This window comes from Chelonoidis abingdonii, chromosome 9 (genome assembly GCF_003597395.2).
Source record: "Chelonoidis abingdonii isolate Lonesome George chromosome 9, CheloAbing_2.0, whole genome shotgun sequence".
Taxonomy (NCBI): domain Eukaryota; kingdom Metazoa; phylum Chordata; order Testudines; family Testudinidae; genus Chelonoidis; species Chelonoidis abingdonii.
The window spans coordinates 48,820,950-48,839,741 of record NC_133777.1 but is presented as its reverse complement, the minus strand read 5'-3'; the positions used below and the strand labels follow the sequence as shown (position 1 = coordinate 48,839,741).

Sequence of the window (18,792 nt, the reverse complement as noted above, 5' to 3'; positions counted from 1 at the left end):
AATGCGGGTATCAGGCCACCATCTCTCCTGCTACCTCTCTGTCCGCTCAATAGTGACACAAACCACCAAGGCCTCCCTCCCTAGTGAGTGTGTGATATGTTTGTAGCATGGCTCCCATTGACTTCAGTGGCAGTTCTGAGTGCTCATTCTGCAAATCCGAACTCAGGGTCTAAAATTAGGCACCCTGGAATATGAAGAAATCACAGCTGAAGGCTCCATCCTGGCTTCTCACCTCAGTTCCAGTCTCTCCAGGCAGGCTCCCTGTCCAAGTTCCAGTCTTCACCCCATTCCTTCTCCTCAGTCCCCACTTCCCAAGCTCCCCCCCAGCCAGTCTCAATCTCCACCTCATCCAACCTCAGATTCTCTCAGCCCAAATGGCTCAGTTTTCTCCCTGTCCTTCCCCCTCTTTCACTCCCCTAGTCTTCATTCCAGTCCCTCCCCCTCACCATGTTCTTTGCCCCAATCTACTCCCTTATAGTCCAATAGAAGGAACTGTTGGATGACCTTAACAATAGGAAGGCTCAACCTATAATACAGTGGGGACGTCCTCAGGGTGGTTGTATGGGAAGGCTACATGGGCAATGGAGGGGATAGCCAGTGTATGTGAGAGATGCAGATCCAGGTGACTTACAGAGGTTTGACATGGTTCTGAACAAAGACCCAAAGCAGAATACTAGGGCTGCCTGGGCTGAAAGCACTGGCACCACGCCTGCTGCTGTGGTTTTGGTTCTGATCCAGTACGGAGCCAGGCCTATTTCCTATAGTGGGTGTGGATGACTCTTCAGAGGCGAATGGCTTGTGAGATGCTGTGGCTCTCTCCCCCGGACTCTAGCTCTGTACCAGACCTGCACACCGCTTCCTTGCCCTGCCTCCTCACCGAACTCTGGGTGTGTACTGGAACTGACTGGACCCTTTTGGGCTGGGCCTGCACTAGGGAACTTGTGTTAACTCCATGTGACCTCCATACCCCCCTTTCCTTCCTTATCACTGCACCAGCATCAACTCCGGCAGAGGGAGGAGACAGAGCCTCTCCCCAGCTAAGCGGTGCTTCCATAGAAGCCAAAGAAGCTCATTGGCACCAATGCACCTGAGCCAGAAAGGGCCACTGTGCCCAGAGACAAGAGGTTCCTATTAACCAGAGGCAGGGAAATTGCTCTCACTTTCGCTCTCCCCACATGCCGTCCTCCCCATGCTCCAATTTTCTCTTCCCCAGATGGAAGGGGAAAAAAAACAAAAACCCCAGCTCGAAAGAAAATTGAGGCCATGGCCTTTTGTTGTATTTATTTCTTTATTTTTCTTGCACTGCTTTGTTTGAGCTAAGCATTTAAAGCCCATCTCTCCCCCCCCACCCCTCCGCCCCACATCCCCGGTCAGCTTTGCTGGCATCTTTCCACTAGAGCTGTCTCTTCTTGCACTGTAAAATATTATATACATATCCCAATCCCACTCTCTTTGGTTCCCAGGTTTATCAGATCAGGGGCAGGAGCTGCTGAACTGGTAGATTTGGAGCTTTCAAGATCCAGGTGAACACATTTTATTCTCCCTCTTTGGTACATGTGGAGAGTTCCTTGTCCCCCTCCCCCTGTGAGCTAAGGCTGTAACACCGAGACTTTTAAACACTAACCTCTATTCAGGTGGGGGCAGCTTAGTGCTGGGGGGCGAGTCAGACGACTTGGTGAGGATGTGTAGCTTGTTTGGGGTCAGGGCACCAGGTGCAAGTCAGAGTGTTGGGGAAGGGTCAGCATGGCTCCGATGCATAAGGAATGAAACAGAAAATAATTCTGACAGTATTATAATTGCTCTTTATAAAACAATGGAAAGTCCTCAGCTGGAATACTGCGTTCCACTGGGATCATCCCATCTCAAAAAGGCCACAGAGACAGGAGAGGAGTCTGATTTGGGGAAGGGTAAACTCTCCTATGAACAGCGGTTGACAAGACAGGATTGTTAACTCTACAGGGCAGGCAAATAGTGTATACAAAATAAATATACTCATTCACCCCCTCTCTCTTACTGGAAGGAAGCGAGGATATTCAATGAAGCTCTATGGTGGGATTTTAATACCGATAAAAGGAAATACATTTCGACACAATGCACAATTACCCTGTGGAACTTGCTGCCACCGATTCAAAGCCAAGACAAGAGCAAGATTTTTAAAAAAAGGATTGGACATTTATTGGGATAACAAGACTATCCAGAGTTATAACAGAGTTCACTTAAGAGCTTTGGAAGGAACAAAAACCCTCATGCATCAGGGCATGAAACCCGCCCTTACAAATAGGGGTCAGGAAGAAATGTTGCCTGTGACCAGGTTATCCCATAACTGTCTATTGGTGATAGTAGGGATGTTAATTGCACCTTCCTCTGAAGCAGCAGGTCCTGACCCCTGTCAGAGAGAGGATACTGGACTAGACGGGCCACAGCTCTGAGCCATTTTGGCCATCTATATTCCTGGCTGGGCTGGTAGGTAGAGGTTGGTGTATTGAGTACGGCATCATTGGCTGGACACTGGTAGGGGTTAGCATGTTAGTAAGCAGAGAAGGTGAAGGCTAGGGCACTAGGATGCTGGTCAGGGTGCAGACAGAGGCTGGAGCACTAGGCATGGGTCAGTCTGATGCTCTGCATTAGGGAGTACAAGGTCAGGTGAAGATCTGAGGTTAACTCTACACATTCTGTGCATGCTGTTCTGCAAGGATAGCAAGGGCTCAGTCTCTCTGCCTTCATAGCTGGGAGCTGGGCCTGCGAAGGGCTGTGCCCTGCAGCACCGTTTTGGCCCTCGACAGAACATTGCCCCCTTTGGCTCAGTTCCAGTCTCTCCTCTGCCAATCAACCAAGCAGTTTAACAGGTTAACATTGCCGTTTTGAAACAACATTCTAACTATAGAAACCCTGTAAGGGAAAGTGGAGAAGGTTTATTTTTTAGAGCGGGTGCTCACCTCTTTCTGTAATCACTGCTAGCCTCTCACGGGGACCTGCCCTCCTATGCTCTGGCCTTTTTAGGATGTTCTTCCCCCTGCCCCCTCCTTTCTCCTGGATCCCTGGCCCTGTCTCTGCATTCTTGCTCTCTCCATACACATTCCCTGTCCTGGGGTTTTGTCCCCCGTGTTATATCTTCCCGTAACCTGCCCTCTCCTCCAAAGGTCTGTGTCTTCCTCCTTTGACCCACCTGCATTGCCTCTCTATTGCCCCCTCCATATCTGTGCTGTGCCCTTTCCTTACCACTCTCTCCTGAAAAATGCCCTCCTGCCCCAACACCCCTGTCCCCATTTCTCCCCCTGGGCCTGGCATCCCCAGAGGTTTCTAGGTTTGTTTTCAGATGGGCACTTGAGAGTTTCATAGGTCTCATATCTGTGGATTTTGTCCTATGGTTGCCAATGGGGCAGCAGGGACACACACACATACCCACCCTGCACCCTCTTCCTGCTTCTTGGAAGTGCTATGACCTTATAGTAGAGGAGACAACCCTGGGTTGCATTCTTCCCACAGTGTTCTCTGCTGTATGGAGCACATGTCCACTCACTGTCCATGATGGCCTATATTCATACAGCCTATGGCAAGAACAGGGTAAACGTGTCCTGCAGTGACCACAGAATGCTGGGCACAGACAGTATGATACACACTAACACATCAGCATGCTCATTTGGACTATTGATAAGGCTTCATAATAGGAGATTCCCTGCCTGTGTCCTATCTCAGTCCGGAGAGGAACCTGCTGTAGTGTGCATCTCACTTGCCTTTTACTTCCCTGCTCTTCCTCCTGAGGAACATCTGCTTTGTTTTTGTTTGGTCTGATTCATAAAATGGCTCCATATTATGAGAGCACCAGGCAGGACTAAGGGACACCTCTCTGCTGCTAAGCCTGAGGGCTGCTCGGGCTGCTCCCCCCACACTGCCTGTGACAGCTAAATTCAGGGGAGAAGGGGTGCTGATCAGTGGGAACTGCATGACAGGCAGTAGGGGGAGGCAGCAGAAAGGGACAGGGAACAAAGAAGGAAGGGAGAGAGAATAAGAGGAGGCGGTTGCATCAGAATATTACAAACCGGGACTCTCCCTGTGAACCAATCCTAACCCAGTGTCAGTGAGACAAGCTGCATGAACCTGTCATCTTCTCTGCTCACTTCATGGCTCCCAACCATCTTCTCCTGATCTTCATTTTCAAAACAGTTCAGCCAGGTATCTGATCAGCAAAAGGTTGAGTTCTGATCCCCTTATCCACAAGGAGTAACCCCTTGCTCCATGGGTGCTTCTACTGACTGCAAGGGGCCTAGACCTGGAGGTAGGTAATATCCTATGCAGGGGTATCAAATTCTACAGAAGGGCAGCCCACTCTAGCTCTGGAGGGACAGTTCATGTGAGCATCTGAAAGTTTAGGGATGGGGTATTTAGAAGCACCTACGTGACTTTGAAGGAGAGCCAAGGGAAATTTGCAATATCTGTCCTGTGGGAAATGCTGACATTTTTACATTTGTTTTCACCTCCGACTGGGACAAAATATTGAAATTTTGAAACTTCACAGAATAGAAATTCCATTCCAAAAGAATTTTGATTGAAAAATGTCAAAAAGCTTCCAAAATCAAAATGTTTAGTTTGGGTTTATTGAACTGTCCCAAAACTTTTAATTTCAAGTCAGTTCCATATTAATCTGCATTTCCCCACAGCGGCACATTGCCTTATGGGAGCTGTACATCAGGAGACTGACATTCCCATTGTCCGCTACAGGGCAGGCTCCTGGGCTGGGCTACAGCTCCTGTAAGGCACCCCAAGTCATGTGACTCCCATGATGCGCCACATAGCTTGAACCTGCATTGCATTATGGGAGGTATAGTCATCCAGGGAGCCAAGCCAACAGGAGAAAATAGGGGCCTGAATGAGACTCCCATAAGGCATTGCACCACAAAAGAAATGCAATTTAATGTTTTCTTGAACTGATTCAGAACCAAACATTTTGTGGGAAATTTTGATTTTGTGCAAACTGCATTTGCCTTCGGAAAATCATTCTGACAGAAATTCCCAACTAGTTCTACTTAGGAGCAAAAGTCTCACTGAAAGTCAATGGGATTTGTGCACTGAAGTAACTTTAGGCACCTTTGGAAAAAAATCACAGCCTAGAAAGATCTCCATCAGAATTTCATGGGCCAGCAAAACTGGGCTGAGACTCTTGTGAGATTGCTGGTACTTCCTAGCCAGGCAATCTCAGCACATTCTGGCAGCACCAGACCCACTTCCAGAACTAGGGAATGCAGTTAACCAATAAGAGAAAAATAATGAGGAGGGAAAATTAACTATGTAGAACTTTTGAAAAAAAATGACTGGCATTCAGAGATCAGTTTGAGTTCTGGGCAAAGGGTCAGGCTGGCTCCTTGTCACAGCAGAAACCCGAACCCACAAACCATCATGCTCAAAGCAGCCTCAGTGACACCAAAATGGGAGCCCTAGTTGTGCCAACTCATTCTGGCAGGACACACTGCTGGCCAAAGAGCCAGGAGGAAAAAACAGCAGAAGCCCCAAATCTCACTCCACCAATATCCATCTTCACTGGCCTCAAGACCATCTAGTCTCTGAATACTTTACTGAGCCTCACCATGGTGGCCATGTTGCCAAAAGAGTGCCAGCCCAGAGGGCATTCAGACGTGTCCTCCTCCTGCCCCTATGAATTCTCCTGGAAAGATACATCTAGAAAACTCCTGGGGTTGGGGGAGGCATAGCACAGTGTCACATTGATGTCCTGCTCCCCACAACCCCTTCTCTGTCTGAAAGGGAAGCCAGCACTGTGGCAGTCCCAGGAGTTGAAAGGGACAATTTTCTGATGGATGCAGCTTTAGCTGAGAATAACCTGCATGTTGCAGAAGAGTCTCCTCTGTTGAGAGCATCCCATTAGTCCAGAGACATGAGACAAAGCCCTGCAGGTAATGGGTTGAGACTCTCTTACTGACAATGTTCCTCTGTATGCCTGACACCTCCCCCAGCTTTATTCAGTATGTATGTGGGTGTGGAGGGGGGAGCAAATAGTAGGGGATGGGGATGGATGCCCTCTCTCGAGCTTCCCCCATCCATTCTTCCCCTTCCACAATGCTCTTCCATGAAGTGGAACAGGATGGAAATGGAAGGGTACCCCCAGGGACTCTGCCACGGAGTGCCTGCTTTCTGAATTGAGGGCTCACCCTCCAGGAAGGGTAATAGGGATTGGGTTGCTTTGTTCCCTTACTCAGCTGAAACCCCCAGAGACCTGCTTGCATTTTATGCTAGAGGCTTGAACTGGATTCCAAGAGGGCTGACGTCACTCAGCTTCAGCAGCTCTTGGGATTTCCAGCTCTCCAATTCCTGAAGAATGGACCAATAATGGCAATACCCAGGAGCACTGATGGGCCCTCACATCACACGTTATGACACATCCTAGAGCTTTCACCATCAGCTGAAACTTAGACTGGGGCTTGAGCTTTGTCAGTGTTTTCTTCCCAACCCCCAGACCCATCCCGTCACTGCTAACAGCCCCCATCACCTCCATGTTACCCAGCAGTAACCTGGATGCCATGTTTGAGCCCTTCCTTGACCCATCTGTCTGGTGTCTTTAATGAGAGCAGAGTCAGGGCCAGTGCTCCAACTCCTTGTCTCTACCCCCAAGGCCTTTAGCCAACCCAGCCCCTTCCTGTTCATCCCCAAACTAAAACCAGACCATAGGCACCGACTTCCCCTCTGCCCAGTGGGTGCTTTCAGACATGCTGGGCACTCACGACTGCCACTAAGGGCATGGGAGCTACGGGTGCTCAGGACCACTGAATATGAAGGCGGCTCTTTAGATGATCACCCTTAAATGAACCCAGGGACCATAGGTCCAGGTACATCCTGAGAGCTGTTATCATAGGGGAGCTGGGATGAAAAGGAAGAAGAAAATTGCAATGATTATGTTAGGGGTGGGAGACCACAGCCTCACTGTTTACAGACAAGCCCAGGATAATCTAGAGGCAGCGTTTTCAACACCTGAGTAGCAGGCAATGAGCTGACTCACAGATCAAGGGTCCGGTTCTTTAGTTGTTCCACACACAGAACTCCCATTGACTACAATGGGAGCTGTATGCAGGAGCAGGACTTACAGTAAATCATGTGCTAGCAAAGCATGTCACACCTGGACAATCTGATACCCCAGATGACCTAAACTCCTCCCTTCTTTATCGTATTGGCTCCTCCTCTAAGGTGTTGGAGCTAGGATAAGCACCAGGAATATCAGCAGCTCATCTGAATGATCTAAACCCTGAATTTGCAAAACTAGGCCAGAAAAACCAAGAGACAAAGCTTTCTTGGCATATTTCCAGTGATTCTTGCTTCTGGTTGGGTCAGGAACAGTTTCTGCCCTGGTAGGTTGGTACATCCGCTCCTGAATGGGAGCTGTACACACAGAGACACAGGAGAAGGAAAACATAACAGAATAAAAGGGTGCTGAACCCATAGAAAGGCCCACCCCTACCCCCATTTGCTGTGTCCCTGTGGCTTGTGCATTCTGTGAGACCTGGAAAGCTTTTTATTCATTACTGATACTCTAGAGCAGGGGTAGGCAACCTATGGCACGGGTGCCGAAGGCGGCACGTGAGCTGGTTTTCAGTGGCACTCGCATTGCCCAGGTCCTGGCCACTGGTCCGGGGGGCTCTATATTTTAGTTTAATTTTAAATTAAGCTTCTTAAACATTTTAAAAACCTTATTTACTGCACATACAACAATCATTTAGCTATATATTATAGACTTATAGAAAGAGACCTTCTAAAAAGAGACCTTAAATTAGAGTGAATAAATAAAGACTCGGCACACCACTTCTGAAAGGTTGCTGACCGCTGCTCTAGAGCCTGTTGGCTCTGGTGGATGGCAGTGGCAGAAACCTTTTGTGCACATATGCTGTAGGATCAAACCATGTCCCAGCAATAGGGTTGCCAGGTGTTCGGTTTTCCACTGGAATGCCTGCTTGCAAAGGGACCCTGGTGGCTCGTCATGGCCTTTAAAAGTCCAGTCGGTGGCGCAGTGGGGCTAAGGTGGCTCCCTGTGCTATGGCTCTGCGCAGCTCCTGGAAGCAGTGGCATGTCCCCGCTCTGGCTCCTAGGATAGGGGCAGCCAGGGAGCTCCGTGCGCTGCCCCCGTCCCAAGTCCGCAGATCACATTGGCAGGGAACCGCAGCCAATGGGAGCTGTGGGGGTGGTGCCTGTAGACGGGGTAGCATGCAGAGACGCCTGGCGGTGCCTCCACATAGGAGCAGGAGGGGGGACGTGCCACTGTATCTGGGAGCTGCCTGAGGTAAGTGCCGCCCGGAGCCTACATCCCTGATTCCCTCCCGTGCTCCAACCCCCTGTCCCAGCCCCAGCCCTGATTCCCCTCACGCCCTTCAAACCCATCGATCTCCGCCTGGAGCACACTCCTGCACCCCAAACCCCTCACTCCCAGCCAGAACCCTCACCCCCTCTGCACTCCAATCCCCTACCCCCAGCCCTGATCCCCCTCCTGCACCCCAAATCCCTCATCCCTGGCCCGACACCAGAACCTGCACCCCCAGCCGGAGCCCTCACCCCCCTGTACCCCAACCCCCTGAGCCAGCCTGGTGAAAATGAACACGTGAGCGGGGGAGGGGGGGGCTCAGAGAAGGGGCGCGGCAAAGGTGTTCAGTTTTTGGGAGTAGAAAGTTGGCAACCCTACCCAGCAAGCAGAGGTACACTGGGAGCAAAGGAAAGTGTGGAAAGAGGGAAGAATGAAGGAGAAGTGGAAGAGAACCTGAGCTGTGGGGGCAGACACGTTTTGGCAGCTCCACAAGCAACATACACCATGTAACTGTGCACAGACATCGGCTTCCTCCTCCTCCCCTCCCTCCCAGCACCTCCTGCATGCCACAGAACAGCTGATTACAGCGAGCAGGAGGCGCTGGGAGGGACGGAAGGAGTTGATCAGCGAGGCCATCATTAGGAGGGAGGTGCTGGGGGAAAACGGGGAGCTGGGTGCCAGTGGATGCTAAGCACCCACTAATTTCCTGGAGCACCCAGAGTCGGCGCCTACATAACCGTGGCTAACATGAGCCATCTGCACATATATCACAAACCGTCAAGAGTGAGCCATGATATTAACCGCTCCCCACCCCAGGCCACTCCCTGATATACGAAAAGAGCAACTCGCCCCATTCAGCCAGGTACAGAGTCACTGCTGTCTCACTCTAACAGTGGGCAGCACCACTCAGTGGTGAAAGCAAAAGAATTGGGACTTAGGCCTCAACAAACCCAGGCCTCCAAAGAGAGGGAGGGATGAGGACAGTGAATTGATCGTACCGTAGTACGAAGCAATAATACACAGAGCAGTACAGCACAGGGTCACTATATATGGATCAAATCCAAACTGGCCATGTCTACACTTTCCAAACCCAATACGGGTGCCTGTGCGGCACAAAAGTCCCACCATGGCAGACTGAGGGTGCATGGTGTAAAGCAGCCGTGGCTGTTCCACTTTGAATGGAAGGGGCCTAACGAATGGTGCCTAAAGGAGCTGTCCTCAGACAGTGTGGCAGAGGCCTGAGTTTCTGGTGCTGAAGGAGTAAGATTCTACCCCCAATTCCCCAGGTGTAGATATAACAACTGTGTCTGTTGTACACAGCATATGGATTATTACAGTAGCCCTATGAACCAAGCAAGTAGTGGGAATCAATATACATGAGCAGCTCCACAAGAGAGCAGGGATAGGCATACACACAAGGCAATACCTGATTAAATGTATTAATCCTAATCTAACCCTCATCAGTTCAGTTGCACTTTATAATACCATAATTACAGTCATTGTACTATAACATGGCAATTATAGCCTAATTATAAAGTGATTTATCAACCTATAGAATTAAACCTCAAGTTATAAGATTTTATACTAGTTACATGTACCAAACAGTGCAACTTCGGCAGTACTACAATGAAATGGATTAGGTATGAAACTAAAGGAGTAATAGTAAGTAATTCAGTCATGCAGTTAACCTTCCAGTCATATGAAACACTGGTAATTAGAGGTATCACAAAGTAATTACATTATAGTTGCAGTATAACTACAGTGTAATTACAGTAACTGTATTTAAAAAGTCTAATGATTAGTTCTGTAATTAATTTCTCTTCTTCTTGAACACAAAAGGCTTGGAAAACCTTCCTCCTTCCCAAGTTCTCTGAACAACTCCAGCTATGTCCTCTCTGACTGCATCGAATCTAATATCTTCCAGTTCAGGCATGTGTCCTCGAAGCTTACAACTAAACAAAGGCCAGCTTCCAGCCAGACATCTTCCAACACTTCTATAGTACTAGTGAAGGACCTTCCAACCCCTGCTTCCACAGTTTCCTGCAATTCAGAGCTGCTTAGGCCTAATTAGAATCACAGCAAGGAGAAAAAGAATCAACTTCATGCAGAATACTTGCTACATAAGTAATGGGGAAGTCCAAAACTGGGACAGAACTGCTAAAACTGTATATTTCAATGAGTTTAGACCCAACTCACAGCTTGTCCAGTCCTGTAACAGCAACTGCAGGGAATATAAAAGGCTGTCTGTAGAACTAGGCTTGTAAAATAAAGGAGAAACTTGCAAGGGACAGTTCTTGTGTGTTTTTATATAGCAGGATTCCTGCAGCCCTTAACCCAGTGGGCAAGGACCAGTGATGGAAGGATATCAAAAGTATGGTCTTCATTTAAAAGTTAGATCAACACAGATACAATGCTCTGGGGTGTGAAATCCCTCCCCAACGTAAGAGTGGTTAGGTTGATGGAAGAATTCTTCCGTTGACCTAGCTCCCGCCACTTGAGGATGTGGATTACCATATTGACAAAAGAAAAAAATAACTTTTCGGTTGCATTAGGAACCATCTACACTATAGTGATACAGTGGCATGGCTGTAGCATTGCAGTGTAGACATTGCCAAAGAGAGCAAAGGCTGAGAGAAGTTTCAAAGCTTCAGAACGAGATCTGTTCCCTACAGTTGTAGACCAGTGAACTCCCAGAATCATACATTCCAGAAAGAAGCCAGGAGAAGAATGTGAGAAGACAAAGGAGGAAGGGTTAGTGCTGATCTTAAGTGAAAAGTCTTCTGGCATGCCAGTCCCACCATGCCTGCTCTTTTCTTCCTCCAGTCCTGTCCCCAGCCCAAACCACCTAAAAGAAAGACAATCCCACTGCACATCTACATGCATGCAGGTCTGTGACATTCTAAATGGAGACAGGCTCCCTGGGTAGCAGGGGGAACACCATGAATCCTGGGGGAGAGGATAGGAATCCATCAAACCCTTAACCCTGAAGTAATGGGTGAAACTGGTTCCTATAGCCCTAGAAGTAAAGCATCATGGGCTGTTCAAGCAACACTGTACTTATAGGTACGAGCTGTGGTGGGAGGGAGGGAGAACAGAACATGCTCCTAAGGGCTACTGATCACATTGCTGGAGCTCAGAGGATACCTGCCTTGATTACTAGAATGTCAGGAGGATGTGGATAGGGACATTGAATATATTTGGATCATTGGATTTTCAGATATTTGAGGAATGTAATTAACAAATGCTGGGGGGACCTGATCTTACAGGGGGTTGGATCTTTCAGGAGGTATTGTAATCCCATTCGTCAAAGAGTGAAGCATGAGGGTGCCTGAGCTATGACCTTGAAGTCCATGGATGTATCATTCCAGCCCCGCATCTTTGCCCAGATATTTAGTTATTGACAGTGATTTGGATGGTGGTCATCACTGTAGTTTCTACTGTATGTAGATGTCAGAGCTGTAAGCAGCTCAGAGGCTGCTGCTCCTGGGACAGGCTGGATGGGGAGGACAGGGTTAATCCTCACTGAAGGTGTTGGGGCAGGGACATGTACAAACAACTGTGGAAATCCCAGTCGAAGGGCTGGCTTTGAGGTTTGCATAGAAAGAAGGGGAAAGGAGGCAGCTGGAGATGGGGGAGTAAAACTGAGGTGGGGTGTGTGGAGAGATGGGAAATCTTCAGCAGAGCTACAGAGCTCCTGCATTTCACACTGTTTCCTGACCCACCCAGTCTTTCACCATAACTTTGCTGATCAAATGCAAGAGCTCCTCTCCTTGGTCAGGCTCTGAGTAAGTGCATGAATTCCAGAAAGCAAGAGTATAATCTGCCATGACTATAGCACAGGGCCGGTGGCTTCCACTCTGCTCCGTGCCCAGTGCTGCTACCCAAACACATCCTGCAGAACCGTAATACAAAGCCATTTGCTTCTGGAAGGAAGAGGATGCTACTTTTGCAGGATGTCTCGCTTCTGTGGTGATATGGACACTAAAAGTGCTTAGACGGCTGGGTCAGACAGCATGCACAGAGGGAGGCAAGAGAACACGGTCTTTGTGATCCAACACACACCTACCGTGAAAGGACAGTTTCTCTCACTCCACCCATGCACAAACCCACCTCGTCCATGAGTGAGTTGCCTTCCCTGAAATAGCACCCTGTTTGTTTTCTGAGCCCATAAGCTCCTGCATCATGAGCACGCTGTGGTCAACACAATTGGCTCTGGAATATTTTTACTTCTCTGAGACAGAAAGGTGAAAAATCTGATCAGCACCACAAATGTAAAAAGGCAACAAAGGAAAATTCCATTCAGGGGGCAGCTGGGTTCGGCTCCTCCCTTGGGGTCACTGTCTTTTCTCCTTGATATCACCAGAGTCTGGACCCCAGGTCCATGCATGGCAGATCCCATCCCTATGTTAGAGACAGCCCTATCCGAGATGGGCTGAATTCCCTGCAATCAGCCCTCCCTGCCCTGATGCTGGGCTGAGGGCTGAGCCCCTCTAATATTAACCCTTTCTATCCCCTGACCCTACCATTAGATCCTGATTGAGAGCTGGCTACTTTTCCTGACATAAAACCATTCCAACCCCATCCCCAACACAGGCTCCTCTGGAATTGAAAGGCAACCCTCCTGAAATTAACCCCTTCCACCCTGCTGTCATTGGTGAGCTGGAACTGAGGGCTAGAGTTCCTGAAATCAACCCTTTCTGTCCCACAACAATCCTGCCCCAATATTAAGCTCTCAATGACTGAGGGCTAATCCAGGCCAAAATTAACCATTAACACCCCTTACTATCCTGCCCCAGGGCTGAGGTAGCTGGGACTGAAGACTAATCCCACCTGACATTAACTCTTCATGTCCCAGACTGCACTGCCTGTCTCTGACTGCAGACTAATCTCTCTAGTATCAGCCTCTGCTGATCCCTGGTTGGTAGCGCTGTCTCAGTGATGCCCCACCTAAATGTGTAATCTGTTCCAGGCCAGTTAACTCATCTGCTTAGCTGGACCAGGTGGGCTCCTCACATTACCATGTAGCCCAGCACCTCATTTCCCCTCCTCACCCCCTAGCACAGCCAAGTGCAGTTTATTAGCTAGGCTAGGATGAAAACAGCGACTAGCAGCTGAGCCCCTTTGACCTATCCATCCATCTGTCTAGGCAGGTTTTAATAGGTGGCATGTCACCTTGGGATCTCGGGACCTGGCTCAGGATGGCTAGCCAGCTAGAGCGCACTGGTGGTGGTGGTGGGAGTTGGGCACAACCAGTGCTGCACCCCCAGAGATTGACAGTGGGAAGGGAACAATATGGGAAATTAAATGCCCAGCAACGCAGGACAATGGAGAAACAGGTGAAGGGAAGGGGGGGGGGGGGGAATGAGGGCAGAGCCAGCAGAAAAAGCCAGAGCTCTTCTGCTGCCAGGTAGCCGGTAGAGCTCTGGGAATCCAAACCCTTGTAGCCCCAGGACCCAACACACACTACAAGACCCAACATGCATACACACAACTCACACCCTTGGGAGAAAGAACCCCTTCTTCCCCCTCCCCCACAGCCGACCCTTCCTAGAACACTGACACAAAACTCACAGCCCTCCAGTGAAAACGTGCTCCTGCTCACACAGCCCTATAATGAAAAGGGTCAGGACACACAATTGCACACCCATTCACTAAGCAATCCAGCCCTGCACATACCCACTTTCCACACAAAGACCCACCACACAGACTCCTAGCCTTCAGTAACACACATACACACTGAGTAAAAAAATAACACACGCCCAACCCAAAACCCAGCATGCTCGCAATTCACACCCCCATTCCCACCCCATATTGACACACACAGCTCACCCCAGCCATCCAAACCCAGCACACACGTACAAACTTCCCAGTGGAAGGCTGCAATCCAAGGCACCGACCCCAGGCTTGCTGCCCGGCAAGTGAAATAGACAAACTCTCGCTTCCCGGAGCCTGGGCAGGACCAGCCCAGCCTCCCCTCCCCGCCAGTCCCGGACCAGCCCAGCCCCAACTCTTACCTGCATCTCATGCTCGCTGCTTGTCTCTCTCGGTTAGAAATGGCATCTCCCCCAGCCCCCAAATCCACCCGCGGCAAGGCAGCTCCCCTCTCCTCCCGAAAGGCAGCAGCACGCCCAGGCTGCCGGCTCCTTCCAGAGCCGAGCCCCCTCCCAGGCCGAGAGTCGGGTCCAGGATGGGGGGCGCTGGGGTCCGGGCAGCCCGCTAGACTCTAAGGGCGAGATGCTGCCCGCACCCCCGGCGCGGCTCCTGCAGGTGGGAAGATGGGCTGGAGGCTCCGGGGGGAAGGGGGAGGCATCTCCTCCCTTAAACCCAGACAAAAGGGGGTCGGGATAAGCGGCCCCCCCACTGCTCCTCCTCCGCCACTCGCGCTCTGGCCCCAGCTACTGCGGGGCGGGGATGAGCCAGTGACTGAACGTAACGCTGTGGCGAAACGAGCCTCCTCGGGGGCTGCCCCCCAGGACACACCGCGAGCGAGACAGCTCCAGCTGGGGCCGAGGGGTGGGCGGGGCCCCAGAGCGCTGGGCGGGGCCAGCTGGGAGCCGGGAGAGCGCCGGAGGCTCCCGGCAGAAGTGGCGGAGCCTGGCTGAGCGCCTGCAATCGATAGCAGCCTCCCCTCCCACTCCCAGGCGGCGAGGGGGTGCGGACAGAGGCAGGCACAAACCAGCCCAAGCAGGTGGGGTGGGGGGCTGGTTGCTTGGGGGCGATGCCGTGAGCCTCTGCTGCCTGGGCCACGCCCTGGCCTTAAGCTTTGCAGCCAGCGTGCCCAGATCCGGGCTCTGGCACGGACAGCTGCCGGCTTGGTAGTGGCTCCCCCTCTGGGGTGGGGAGGGGTGCCCTGCCCGGCCGCTGTTGGCATGCTTACTCTGCCAAAGGCAGCTAGCAGAGGTGGGGAGTAAAAGGGGACATATCCTTTGGGAGTGGGACATTTCTGCTCACCCCTCACCTGAGAAAGGTGCTGGCTCTAGGATTCTCCCACCCTCACCTCACCAGGAAGTGCCAGCTTTTCTTGGGCACGTAGACCAGCCGCAATGCCCATGTTTGCTAGGCTTTCTCCCTGGAGTCCAGCTCTGAGAGCAGCGTCCCAAGAGTTCCGGCCAGTACTGGACTGATACGGCTATGCCCGTCACATAGCTGGGAGCCAAGAAGTTTCATATACTCCCTGTCCTCCTTGACAATTGATGGGCACTGTCATTATAGCTTCACAAGTGATCAGCCTTGTCTCTGGTTTCCAACAGAGGGTGCCAATGTGGCGTATGCACAGTCCAGCGAGGCTGTGGGGAGCAGGAGCGGAGATCAGGGGAGAACAACCAGAGGAATGTAGATGTAGGAATTGACATCTTTCAAACACCCTGATAAGATCACATGGACTAGAAACTGCCCAGCAGATCCCAGACCCTGTCAAGTTCCTCTGGACTTGAGAGGGCTCTACTGACAGCAATGGGCAGGGCTTTGTATCTGATAAGATACCTTTAATTTATAATGGACAAGTGAGTTATAACACAGGGTAGGAAAAATAATACCCAGCTCTTATATGGCACTTTTTATCCATAGATCTCAAAATGCTTAGAAAAGAGGTCAGTACATCATTAGCTCTATATTACAAATGGGAAAACTGAGGCACAGAGACTTGCCCAAGGTCAGCCAAGCAGGAAATAGAACCCAGGACTCCTGAGCCCTAGAGCTGTGGTTCTCAAACTTTTTTTTCCACAGACCACTTGAAAATTGCTGAGGATCTTGGCGGACATCTCAATGATCTTCCCAAATGTTGTTTGTACCATTAGCTAACTGTTGTAAAGCGCTTGGGATAAAAGTACTATATTAAGAAAACTCTTAATAATAATTAACGTTTTTTGTTCTACAAATAAAAGCACACAACTCATATTTTAATATCAGTAGTCTTATCTTTCTAATCCAATGGATGTGCCCTCTGTCCTCCACTCCAGCAGCCCCCGAGCTAGGAAGGGGGGAGTCTCTCCCCTGCCACAGCAGTCACAGAGCTGGGGCTGGGAAGGGCAAGTCTCTCCCCTGCCACAGCAGCCACAGAGCTGAGGCTAGGAAGGAGTTAGGGGGTCTCTCCCTTGCCACAGCAGCCACAGAGCTGAGGCTGGGAAGGGGGGGGGTCTCTCCACTGCCACAGCAGCCACAGAGCTGAGGCTGGGAAGGAGGGGGGTCTCTCCACTGCCACAGCAGCCACAGAGCTGAGGCTGGGAAGGAGGGGGGGTGTCTCTCCCGTGCCACAGCACCGCAGAACTGAGGCTGGGAAGGAGGGGGGGTGTCTCTCCCGTGCCACAGCACCGCAGAACTGAGGCTGGGAAGGAGCGGGGGGTCTTTCCCCTGCCACAGAGCTGAGGCAGGGAAGGATGGCTGTCTCTCCCCTGCAGCTACAGCCCTGGAGCTGGCGAAAGTCATCTCTTTCTCTTGCCGCCACAGCCCTGCACATCCCAAATTCCCCTCACCCCCTCTTCTCACCCCACTGCCCCCTCCAACCTATCCCTTAGGCCACCACCTCACCTTACATGTGTGTCTTCTCCAGGGTCCAGGCATTTCATTAGTAGAGCCACACCTGCGTGGCTCCACTAATTAGGTGGGTGGCCCTTCATTCTCTTGTGTGCAGCCACCCAGGCACATGCCTTAGAGGGAACTATCCGTGGACCACTGGTGGTCCATAGACCACAGTTTGAGAACCTCTGCCCTAGAGCAGTGCTCTACCAACTGGGCCATCCTTAAGAATTATGTTCCTCCTATCATTACCTCCATTTTACAAATGAGGAAACTGAGGCACAGAGAGGCTAAGTACCTGCTCCAAGACCACACAGTAAACTAGTGTCCAGGTCAGGAACAGAATCAACATCTCCTGACTCCTGGGCTCCATTGATCATACTGTCTCCAGATACGTGTAATGGAGAATGGACTGAAGCCAGTACAACACCCTCTGCTTACAGTGGATGAGGGGTTACATAGAATGCAGCATGTTAAGTTCGTCATTGCTAGAAATGGAGAGGCAGCCATGACAAAATAAAATGCGGGGTGGCCTTTGCCTTTGCATCAAGCCCAACTCCCACCGAACCTTTCGTGCTAAGCTTCCTACAGCCACACAGCATATTCAGACCAGCGTGAGGTTGCCTGTGGGGCAATCTCCCTTCTTCCCACTGCGAGAGGAGAGGAGCCCACTGAAGACACATGAACAACTGATCAGCAGCAGTGGGCCTATCAAAGGCAGAATCATGTCAGAGGGACAGATCTGGGCCCTATTGTGAACTCCAAAGCTTCAGAGGTTTCAATAAGCTTCCAGGTTTTGGCTTCTTAACTGGAACCAAAATGTCCAAACTTTCTGAGGTTTGTCCATTGCTACATTTAAAAATAATGGGTTTCAGTTGACATAGCAATGCCCTCTGCTTATACAGCAGATACAGCTCCTGCAGCCTATAATGTCTTATTATAACAACATTCACGGATTTGTCTAATGATGTCTCTTCCATCCAAGGCAGTTTTCTCCAGTGATAATGGATATAAACTTTGTTTCTAATGTGCACTTTCACTTCCTGTTTCCCTCCTGAAGAGCTCTTTGGGGATCTTTACCATTCTGCCTTCCCTCTGCCCTATAACAGTCCCCAGTCACAGCAACCTTCCTTCCAGCCAAGGAGGGGCAGAGACAGGGCAGCTGCATTCAGAATCCATTAACACTGCCCAATGCACTGGCCAACAAAGTTGCTTGCCAGGCTACCCAACTCCCCCTTGAGCCTCTAGATGGAGCCTGAATGGCTATTTCTGCCTGCGGAAGCTTTTGATGATAATGATCTGGCCTTAATCCACAAGCCATGTAAGTGAGCCACTGATGGATACGGGAATGGGCTAAGATTCCCAGACAGTGAGATGCTCCACACAGGCTTTCCTCAAGCAAACGCAAACAAAGTGACTGTTTGAGGTTCTGCCCTTATGGGGGCTCTGTGCCATTGTCCAACAACTTGCAATCTCACCTGCTGACCCAAACACCTCCTTTGGCATCAGAACCAGAGTGGAAATGAACCCCAGCGCCAGTCCCATCTTCAGTGTGACAGGAGGGGAGACTGAGCACTTCTTCCAGCAGTAAGGTCAGAGGTTACCAGCTCAATCCTCCCTCAGCTAGCTCACATCCCTGCAAATTGTAAGGAGTTCCCTGGCTGGCTCCCAGGAAGAATGGGCTGAACCTTATTGCCCAGGAGTCACCCTCAAACCCAGCATAGATACAGATTGTTATCCTCCTGTGTGTTCCCAAAGGATCCCTGCAAACTGAAATGAAATAAACAAAGGGAAGAATACAAAATTTGCCAGCCTAGGTTTGAATCACCCACAATAACTCCAATTATTTCTGCTCAGAGTTCTGTGCCCTTACACACACACACACACACACTCTCTCTCTCTCTCCCCCCCCTCTTACATATACTCCACCCTCTTTGGATATTACAGATGATAAATATAAGAATACCGATCAACTATACCAA

The 18,792-nt window shown here is 50.4% G+C and overlaps 1 protein-coding gene across 8 annotated transcripts in view; it reads right to left on the bottom strand.

Moving 5' to 3' along the window:
* Nucleotides 1-18,792, bottom strand: part of LINGO1 (leucine rich repeat and Ig domain containing 1) — a 473,862-nt gene that overhangs the window by 31,262 nt on the left and 423,808 nt on the right. Inside the window, exon 1 of one of the 8 annotated variants that reach the window (XM_032799820.2) lies at nucleotides 14,311-14,831. The exons of 6 other annotated variants lie outside the window; for them this stretch is intronic. In XM_032799820.2, the coding sequence (XP_032655711.1) occupies nucleotides 14,311-14,316 (6 nt within the window). In that variant the 5' untranslated portion in view covers nucleotides 14,317-14,831. Of the gene's footprint in view, nucleotides 1-14,155; nucleotides 14,180-14,310; nucleotides 14,832-18,792 lie in introns of those variants that run through there. One more of the 8 variants, XM_032799826.2, reaches the window with a different exon arrangement.